General features: G+C 44.7%; 2 protein-coding genes across 2 annotated transcripts in view; one reads left to right on the plus strand and one right to left on the minus strand.

Annotated features, from left to right (window-relative positions):
• Positions 1-587: 587 nt before the first annotated feature.
• dnajc30b (DnaJ (Hsp40) homolog, subfamily C, member 30b) lies at positions 588-1,391 on the minus strand. The gene has a single exon (XM_056264611.1). It carries the CDS (start codon positions 1,260-1,262, stop codon positions 603-605), a length of 660 nt encoding a protein of 219 aa, XP_056120586.1. The 5' UTR covers positions 1,263-1,391; the 3' UTR covers positions 588-602.
• Positions 1,392-2,521: 1,130 nt separating this feature from the next.
• bud23 (BUD23 rRNA methyltransferase and ribosome maturation factor) overlaps positions 2,522-10,364 on the plus strand; it is a 14,487-nt gene continuing 6,644 nt past the window's right edge. The window contains exons 1-6 of the mRNA XM_056264612.1: positions 2,522-2,671; positions 4,020-4,057; positions 4,201-4,296; positions 4,397-4,479; positions 8,306-8,402; positions 10,161-10,257. Of these exons, the coding sequence (XP_056120587.1) occupies positions 2,630-2,671; positions 4,020-4,057; positions 4,201-4,296; positions 4,397-4,479; positions 8,306-8,402; positions 10,161-10,257 (453 nt within the window). The 5' untranslated portion in view covers positions 2,522-2,629. The remainder of the gene's footprint in view (positions 2,672-4,019; positions 4,058-4,200; positions 4,297-4,396; positions 4,480-8,305; positions 8,403-10,160; positions 10,258-10,364) is intronic.

Genomic DNA, 10,364 nt, shown 5'->3' on the forward strand with positions numbered 1-10,364 from the left:
TGTGTCTCCATGTACTCCTCCACAAGTGTGTGTCAGTGTTAGATATGGTGAGCTTGTGCTGACTTCAGATCTGTAAACATGTCTTATGGGACCTGCTAGGATCGACATGTATTCCCCTGTTCAGTTGTTGTTGTATTCACTGTCATTACTTTGCTCATAGATATGGGGGATGAGCAGACGTCACGTGACTGAACGGATGGATACACACATGTGTGGGACACAATCCCTGGTTTTCCTCTGTTGAACATGACAAACCAGCAGATTTGTGATAATTAACAGATATTAGTTTGACGCCTGTCCGCAGCGAAGCACTGCGTTGAGTTCTGCCAACAAAAAACACACACAAGAATGGTCCATTTTGCTTTCATGGTGACTTTAACTTGTCAAGTGCTTCCAGTCCATCATACTGGACATTAGCATAACCATAAACAGGCTTGTGGTTTATTATTCTTGTTTTTAGCTTGCTTAGGCTAACAAATCACACATTCACAGGAACAGTGTTCAATGTACAAACCCGTTCACTGATAAAAGAGTTCTCCATCTGTGAAACAGTCAGTCAGTAATTTTCACACACACACACACACACACACACACACCCTCCCTCAGGAGGACCTCAGGCTGATGAGAACAGCAGCTCCACAGATCAGCAGGAACGTCACCGTCACTTCCGTCACTTTCGCCTGTTTCCACTTCCGGAAGTTGTCCTGCTGCAGCTTCCGGCGGAGCTCTTCCCGGCGTCGCGTCTCCCTCTCTCTCTGCAGCTGCTCGCCGTAATGCGCCTGATAGAACGCGTCGAAGTCGAAGTGCGCGTTGGCGGCGCGTCGAGGCCGCTGTCTGGACGCGTCCGAGGAGCCCGGTCTCCCGGCGCTCTGCACGTCGCTCTGCTCGAGTGTGCCGCGGTCGTAACGCCTCCGGAGGCCGCTGCTGCCGAGCACACTGTAGGCCTCCGCGACCAGCGCGAAGCTCCGCGCCGCCTCCTCGCTGCGCCCGAGGTTCCGGTCCGGGTGATGCACGAACGACTGCTCGTAATAGGCGCTCTTGATCTGCGCTTGCGTGGCGTTCGGGGAAACCTTCAGGATGTCGTAGTACGCGGTGCGGCTGCGGTGGAGCGGCGCGGAGGAGTCCGAGTCAGCGGCTGTGCTGCGGCTGCTGTGCGCGCGTGTTCCCGGTGGCGCGGGAGGATGATAGTAATGCGACCGCAGTGTTTTAATACCGCAGAGTTTGTGAACGCCACTCCTCACACAGCCGCTGACCTCCGCCATCACCACAGTCTCACCAGACCTCACTTCCGGCAAAACAATGAAAATATCAACCAATCAGAGACAGGATACACTGGAAACGGCGTACTATTGGCTAAAGAGCTCTTCTTCTTTATGTGTAATGCAGTTTGTAGGTGCATTGCCGCCCCCTGCTGGTCAAGGGTAATCAAATCATTTTCAATAGGTTAATTATATAATTTTTCTTGTTGACTATTGAGCTATAAATAGTTTATTTTCTGAAAGTTTCTCTGTTTTGTATCTTCTGATTGTTAAAATTTGCAATAAAAAATCATTTTCCGATATTCCTTCATTCATCATGTGAATTCTTTTGTAAAATGTTTGTTGTTTTAAAGTTGGAAATCAGACATTTCCTTTCATTCATAATAATGTGCTCTACAGTTTCTTCTTCTTTTTTTTTTTTTTGCAAAACACAGAAACTGTCAATCATTTATTTTTGGTCATGTTTCTATACTGGACAACTTTGGGAAAATATTGACACATTTATTATAGATCATATCCAACAAGATATATCCATAACTTTTAAATTTTGGATACTTTGATTCTGACCCTACTAAAAGTAATGCTTGCGTTGTTATAAATTTAATTTATCTTCGTTGCAAATTTTATATCCATAAATGTAAGTTTACCAACAACAAACCAATTTTTGTGTGTGTTTTTGAATGAGTTTAAAATGTATCTTAATACAATTACATCTTCAGTAAATAAGAAAGCAAGTAGAACGACTTTAATTTGAACAATGATGTATATAAATATGTTACCCTCGTGTTTTTCTTTCATTATTTGTATTATTTTTTTAGTTTTCGGCTCTTTAACTCTTCTTTTCTCATGTGTATTTCTGATAACATTGTACATATTATTAATGCATTATTGTATTATTATTATATTATTATTATATTGTATTATTATTATTGTATATTGTATACAAAGTATATTGTATACAAATCATAAACATGTCATTTTGTATGTTTTGCAAGAAAAAAGAAAGTAAAATAAATGATCAAAAGTGCAGGGCTCGATTGTTGTCTCTGATTTTTCAGTTAAATTGGGTCTAAATAACCATTCTCCAATTTTAACGCTCGACTGTAATATTTTTGTCATAATTCCGATGTAAATAACGCACGTCGCAACTGTCACTTTTTTTAAAATTACATGCTCATAAAAGAAAACAAAAATATAATATTATATAATATTTTACTGCCTATGGTCTCGAGGGTGGATGGCGCTGTGTCTGTCGCCTGGAGATGACGCCATCAGCGCTCGCCAGACTCCGCTGTTCTCCACATGTGTTGTTACAGTAGTGTTGTGATCTGAAGTCGCTGGTTACAGGTTTATTCTCCGTCAGTATCATCATGTCTTGCCGCAGACCTGAGCACATGGCTCCTCCAGAGGTGGTGAGGGAACTAACTTACTCTTCCAGTGCTGAGATGTGCTGTTATCATTGAACATGTACACAACAAACGATATACAAAACACATACAGACGAGCCTGACGACCAGTCCTTTAATATCCGCGACACTGACACACTAGTTATGAGTTATTATTCTTTATTTCCGCCGTAGTTGCTGTGCATATTTCAGTCATTTCTGTGTTCTGTTCTTCTCCATGAGTTTAACTGCTAAATGATCCGAATAATTCATCATAACAATGATCAATGATTGAGTCTTTAAAGAAACAGGATTCAGTTTGTGTTTTTAATTAACCGAATGATCTTGACATTCATATCTGAAGAAGACAGTGAACATTTGAACAGTTTTGCAGAATAAATGAAGACATTTTAAAAAAAACCTTTTGGATAAGCCTTTCAATGATTGATTTTGTTGATGTTGATTTTATCTGATTGGTAACAGACAGCGTCATATTATTCTGTTAAATGTAGGGATTTGTCAAAAAGATGCATAGATCATATAAAAATCTGACTCAAAACATGCATATCGTGTTTTTTCATAACATAAGGTGTTTAAAAAAGCCATTATAAAGGTAAAACATCCACTGGACAGTTGTTCATAAGGTTTACTCTGGATCAGAATCGCAGATGAGCAATCCCGATCTGAAGTGCTCTACACATCATCTAAACCACATCAAGAACACACTGTAATAATATTTGTTAGTTTTATTCAGTTCTGTACCTGAATCCACCCTAATTTGGATCAAAAGTATCCTGGGATCGGTATAACTTTTGGATTATTTGGGTCAAAAGTATCCGAATCTTACTGAAGCGTTTTGAACAGAGGTTTGATCCAGAATTTCTTTTTTAAATCAACCCGTTCTCTGGGTTAACCCAATCCGGTCACTGAAATCAGATCCCTGTGGAACAGCCGGGCCCTGAAGATCAGTTTCAGCTGGCAAACATCATCGGCCCTTACTGATGGACAGGTCGTGCAGTGAACTGACCAGAGCACAGAGGATGAAGAGTACGAGCAGCTCCAGCAGTCGCTGACCACAACCATGAGCAACTAAACCCCGGAAGAGCGTCTGCTAGACCCTGGCCTTGAGTGACCTCGACCCGAAGCGCTTCAGGAGCCCGAGTGTAGTGACCCAAACAGCGCTTGATCGGGTGTGTGTGTCTGTGAAGGAGCGCGGTGGCCGATCAGATTTTACAAAACAACAACCAATCATATATGTAGGCATGCTGAAAGAAAATAACATTAGTCAAACGTTATTCATGGTGTGTGTGGCTGTACTGTGTGTGCTGGTGTGTATCATTTACACAAATGCGTGTCGTTGTTTTCTCATGTGCAGTACTATAATGAAGAGGAGGCCAAGAAGTACTCCCAGAAGTGAGTAGCGGATCAGCGGCCGTTACTGTCTGACATCCACAGTTAGAAGCATTGTTTGCACATGATACATTTAATTTTTTGTGTCTATATTTAACAAATTACTTGCTTTCTGTGTGTGTGTGTGTGTGTGTGTGTGTCGGCAGCTCCCGGATAATGCAGATCCAGACTCAGATGTCGGAGCGAGCGGTGGAGCTGCTCAGTCTGCCGGAGGATCAGGCCTGTTATCTGCTGGATGTGGGGTAATGGAAACATAAAGAAAAAAATATCTATATTTTTCATACACTGTTATTACACTGGTAACATCACGTTGACCTGGTTTCTCCTGCTTGAACCCGTCAGCTGTGGATCTGGACTCAGTGGAGATCATTTATCTGAGGTCGGACACTACTGGGTCGGGGTGGACATCAGCACAGCCATGCTGGGTGAATATATATATATATATATATATATATATGAAGAGTTTGGTTCCAAAACGCAATAAATCCATTTAGATTTATTTGAGTAAAAATGTGTTTTCTTTACTAAGAAAGTGGAAAGATGAAAACCACTATTTTCTGTTTCAAACTTTCACATAGCATTTGTAGGTCATAATAACAAAAAAAAAGTAAATCCAGGTTTTGATTTTCAAAGATTTATTATAAAAACAGATGATTTTTCCCCCCAAAATGCAATAAATCCATTTTTTTAAAATAAAAATGCAATTAATCCATTGAATCAATATAAAAGTTTTTTTTTTCATATTGAAACTGTTGAAAATACACAACAACGTAAGTTTATTAGTATAATATTTTTATTAAGAACTGTAAAGAAGATTGAAACATTTGTCCTCCTCCCGAGTGCCTCGTCTTCTTAATCTCCTCACGTAAATGATTTGATTTCGATGCCTTACGTTTCTTACCCACCGCAGAAACAACCACAGGTTCATCAATGCCCTCAAAATTATTCATTTTTTTGTTTGTTTGTTGATCGAAAAGTACAAAATAGTTAAGAAGAACTAGGAAGCCGAGTGTGTTTAAGGCGCTGCCGTTACTGTTTACAGTGCGTGGAATGGTGCGTTGTGATTGGTTGAGAGTGGAATGGTGCGTTGTGATTGGTTGAGAGCGGATATATCGCATTCTGCAGAGAAGGGAGACTGGCGTTTGTCGCGGTTTGGAAAGAAAGGGAGAAAACATGACAGAATAACACGGCGGATATCGCATTTTACTTAAAATTAAACATTGACTTTTCAAAACCAACCAGATACAATACTGATTTTTGCAGTAACTATTTAAAAAAAAAAAAAAGGCGTTTATCGTGTTTTGGAACCAAACTCTTCATATATACACACTCTCAGACACACACACACTCACCCACACACTTAAACACACACACATACAGACACTCACACTCATGTTATCATGTTCAACAACAAGATTGCAAACTGCAACGACGGGCTGATTAAGGATGATCCGCCAAAGGGAAAACACAGAAAGAACACATTAAAGAACACAGCTCTTCTGATGGACCATGACGATAATAATAATGTGTCTCTGGACGTAACACCCCCACCCGTAGATACAAACTATGAACTTGCCAAAATCTTAGTTTGTACAGAAAGAGCTTAGCACACGTCTTACATGAGTGGGCTAGTCATCGCAATGAGCTCTTAACAAAGCATCCGCTACTACATTGTCCACTCCTTTTGTAAACCTTATATCAAGAACAAACTCTTGCAGACGAGTGACCATCTCATCAATCTCTGGTTTGAGTTTGCCACGCGGGACAGGAAGACTAGAGGGCTGTGGTGGGTGTGTTCAATAGTAGGGGCCGGTAGACCTCAACATTTTGCAGAGCCAACTACAAGGCTAGAGCTCCTTTTCGGTGGGGCTATAGTTTCTTTGGCACCTGGTGAATTTCTTCGGAAAGTAGCATACTGGGTGTTTCCGCCTTGTCTTCTTGTAGCCAGCGCCAGTCCCGCTAGCATCCACCTGTAGCTTAAAAGGCATGTCAAAATTTGGAGCAGACAACACACGAGCATGACGTAACAGATCTTTAGCTTTAGCATTCGTTCTGCTTTAAGAAGATCAGTTAAGGGTGTGACAACAGTAGCAAAGTAGTATCCCGTCATCCCCAGAAATCGGCGTAGCTCCCGTGTTACTTGGCCTTGGAAACTCCACAATAGCCTCTACCTTCGCTTGCAGAGGCCTCACCTGGCCCTGGCCAACTCATTTGCCAAGGTAGGTCTCTCTTGCCTGAGCAGAGTGATTTGAATCCAAAAGCCGTTGACGTGTACCGAAGGAAACAGTCGGGGGTCACAAAACTAGCTGATCCCACCCGATCAACACTGTCCTCAATTCGAGGAAGAGGAAAGGAGTCAGGCTTAGTTACGGCGTTCACCTTGCGGAAATCAGCACAAGATCGCCTCGAGCCGTCTGGTTTGGGTACAGGCTGAAGACTACCCTTGTCGTAGCGAAGCTTCATTCCGGATTGGGCTTCAGCAAGATGAACTAGCTAACTCCCACGCTTTGTGTAGATGTTCTCGTACAGTACTCACATAGTCTAGCACAGACTTACGAGGGTATTCCTTAGCTAGGAACTGCTAGCGTAGGAGTTTTAGCGGGCTCCGAACAGCCAAAGACCAGCTAAGCGCGGCTAAAGCCTAGGGATTCTTGAGCGGCTTCTCTCACGGCGAACATCAGAAATGGCAACCCTTCCACCCAGTCTTAGTCAGTGTCACTGCAGTGTGTGAGATTTCAGGGTTTGGGGGAAGCTCTCCCTGTGACTCTGGATGGTGCGCAGTGGACAACTGGTGCTCGACGCTCAACTCGTTTGTTACCTCCTTTACCCCTGGTTGCTTTGAATGACTCTCTGTAAGCCAAAAACTGAACAGTTCTTAATCAGTTCACAAGCTACAGGTTTAGCTTGCAGAGGAACAGCTTCAGGATAACGAGTACTAGCACACGTGATCGGCAAAAGATATTGGTGACCAGTTTTAGCTTTAGGCAATGGGCCTACACCATCAATAATGAGTTTCTCAAACAGTTCCCCAAAAACTGGAAGGGGCTGTAGTGGGGCGAGTGGACTTGTTGGATTGGGCTTTCCTCCTAACTGACAGGCGTGACATGAGCGCACAAACTTAGACACAGCAGTTCTCATGCCCGGCCAAAAGAAGTGTCTGGAAATTTGATGATATGTCTTTGTGACACCTAAATGTCCTGAACACACATGTTCATGGGCCAATTTCAAAATCTAATTGTGTTCACTCTTAAAGAGAGTTTACCTTCGCTGCCCGCGCCATTTGATTCTGACGACACAGGACTGATGATGTTCACTCTCTACAGGCTGTGGGGAAGATGAGAAGGAATCAGAGAGATCGATCACATGTTAAAGCTTTGTGATTGAGCACGAGTTTCGGCACACGCTGGGAAAATAGCAGAAAACAATTGGTGAAGGAAAGACTTTTTCCTTTTTCCTAAAATCATGCTTACCCCTTCGACAGGCAGTTGCGAACGCACGGCAATGTTCACGAGTCCCGAAACCAGATCGGACTCTAGATGAATTCTGTGCATGCAGCCCAGTTCGATCCCGCGGACTGAAACGCTAGAACCACTGTAGGAGACGGCAGGGAACGAAAGCACACTGTCCTAAAGTAGAGTCTGCGAGTAGAGAGCGCTACCGAACCTCATTACAAATGGACTGAGAGTATTCGGGCCAGAGCTGATGGCACTACTCTCCGGAGTGACATTGACGAACGCTACGCTCTTAGACTTAGAGTTTTTCTGTTTCCAGGCTTTGCAATTTGAAAAGAGATGACCTGGGTGGAGACAGTAGAAACACACCCGCTTATCCTCGTATTTCTCTGAGCCTTGGAGAACAGGGTTAGCCACTGACTTTCTCAGCAGTTTTCTCTTCTGATGACAGAAGGCACAGAAGGGAAGACGGTTGTCGGCACACACTCGTCTGCTACAACTGCCGCCTCGGCAAGCGTACTCACTTTTGGTTCGTTTAAATAAACTACGACGCCTTCGGGAACACAACTGTCCAAGTCCAGCACAGCATTATGGGAAATGGAGTTAATATAACATCATCGTTTTATCAGTTAAGAGATAAAGACTTGACGACCTTAGTTCTTTTCACTTTACATATATTACTGACATTAATTAAATATTAATATGTAGAGGTGCTACAACACACACACACACACACACACACACATCTTCTCATTATAGAATCAGATTGATATGATATATATTGTGTGTGTGTGTACAGACGTGGCGCTGCGGCGGGAGGTGGAGGGAGATCTGGTGCTGGCAGACATGGGTCAGGGAATGCCCTTCAGACCGGGCACGTTCGACGGCTGTGTGAGGTATGAGCTCGTGGAGAGGTGTGTGTGTGTGAGGTATGAGCTCGTGGAGAGGTGTGTGTGTGTGTGTGAGGTATGAGCTCGTGGAGAGGTGTGTGTGTTTGTGAGGTATGAGCTCGTGGAGAGGTGTGTGTGTGTGTTTGTGAGGTATGAGCTCGTGGAGAGGTGTGTGTGTGAGAGGTATGAGCTCGTGGAGAGGTGTGTGTGTTTGTGAGGTATGAGCTCGTGGAGAGGTGTGTGTGTGAGAGGTATGAGCTCGTGGAGAGGTGTGTGTGTTTGTGAGGTATGAGCTCGTGGAGAGGTGTGTGTTTGTGAGGTATGAGCTCGTGGAGAGGTGTGTGTGTGTTTGTGAGGTATGAGCTCGTGGAGAGGTGTGTGTGTGTGTGTGAGGTATGAGCTCGTGGAGAGGTGTGTGTGTTTGTGAGGTATGAGCTCGTGGAGAGGTGTGTGTGTGTGTTTGTGAGGTATGAGCTCGTGGAGAGGTGTGTGTGTGAGAGGTATGAGCTCGTGGAGAGGTGTGTGTGTTTGTGAGGTATGAGCTCGTGGAGAGGTGTGTGTGTGAGAGGTATGAGCTCGTGGAGAGGTGTGTGTGTTTGTGAGGTATGAGCTCGTGGAGAGGTGTGTGTGTGTGTGTGAGGTATGAGCTCGTGGAGAGGTGTGTGTGTGTGTGTGTGTGTTTGTGAGGTATGAGCTCGTGGAGAGGTGTGTGTGTGTGTGTGAGGTATGAGCTCGTGGAGAGGTGTGTGTGTTTGTGAGGTATGAGCTCGTGGAGAGGTGTGTGTGTGTGTTTGTGAGGTATGAGCTCGTGGAGAGGTGTGTGTGTGAGAGGTATGAGCTCGTGGAGAGGTGTGTGTGTTTGTGAGGTATGAGCTCGTGGAGAGGTGTGTGTGTGAGAGGTATGAGCTCGTGGAGAGGTGTGTGTGTTTGTGAGGTATGAGCTCGTGGAGAGGTGTGTGTGTGAGAGGTATGAGCTCGTGGAGAGGTGTGTGTGTTTGTGAGGTATGAGCTCGTGGAGAGGTGTGTGTGTGAGAGGTATGAGCTCGTGGAGAGGTGTGTGTGTGAGAGGTATGAGCTCGTGGAGAGGTGTGTGTGTGTGAGGTATGAGCTCGTGGAGAGGTGTGTGTGTGTGTGTGAGAGCTCGTGGAGAGGTGTGTGTGTGAGAGGTATGAGCTCGTGGAGAGGTGTGTGTGTGTGAGGTATGAGCTCGTGGAGAGGTGTGTGTGTGAGAGGTATGAGCTCGTGGAGAGGTGTGTGTGTGTGTGAGGTATGAGCTCGTGGAGAGGTGTGTGTGTGTGTGAGGTATGAGGTCTTGGAGAGGTGTGTGTGTGTGTGAGGTATGAGCTCGTGGAGAGGTGTGTGTGTGTGTGTTTGTGAGGTATGAGCTCGTGGAGAGGTGTGTGTGTGTGTTTGTGAGGTATGAGCTCGTGGAGAGGTGTGTGTTTGTGAGGTATGAGCTCGTGGAGAGGTGTGTGTGTGTGTGTGTGAGGTATGAGCTCGTGGAGAGGTGTGTGTTTGTGAGGTATGAGCTTGTGGAGAGGTGTGTGTGTGTGTGTGTGAGAGCTCGTGGAGAGGTGTGTGTTTGTGAGGTATGAGCTCGTGGAGAGGTGTGTGTGTGTGTGTGTGAGAGCTCGTGGAGAGGTGTGTGTTTGTGAGGTATGAGCTCGTGGAGAGGTGTGTGTGAGGTATGAGCTCGTGGAGAGGTGTGTGTGAGCAGCTTGTGTGGAGTCACATGGTGAGTGTGTGTGTGTGTTGTTGCGTCAGTATTTCAGCGCTGCAGTGGCTGTGTAACGCAGATAAGAAAACACACATTCCCCCGAAGAGACTGTACCGCTTCTTCAGCTCGCTGTACTCCACACTGGTGAGTTCAGTCATCACTTTCACACGGCAGGAACTCTCAGACTGATGATGATGATGATGATGATGATGATGATGGGGATGATGATGATGATGATGATGTTGTTGTAG

This window comes from Rhinichthys klamathensis, unplaced genomic scaffold (genome assembly GCF_029890125.1).
Source record: "Rhinichthys klamathensis goyatoka isolate OS25496 unplaced genomic scaffold, OSU_Roscu_1.1 h1tg000223l_1, whole genome shotgun sequence".
Taxonomy (NCBI): domain Eukaryota; kingdom Metazoa; phylum Chordata; class Actinopteri; order Cypriniformes; family Leuciscidae; genus Rhinichthys; species Rhinichthys klamathensis.

Coding starts and splice junctions, on each gene's coding strand:
- dnajc30b (XM_056264611.1), bottom strand. CDS start 1,262: ATGGCGGAGGTCAGCGGCTGTGTGAGGAGTGGCGTTCACAAACTCTGC.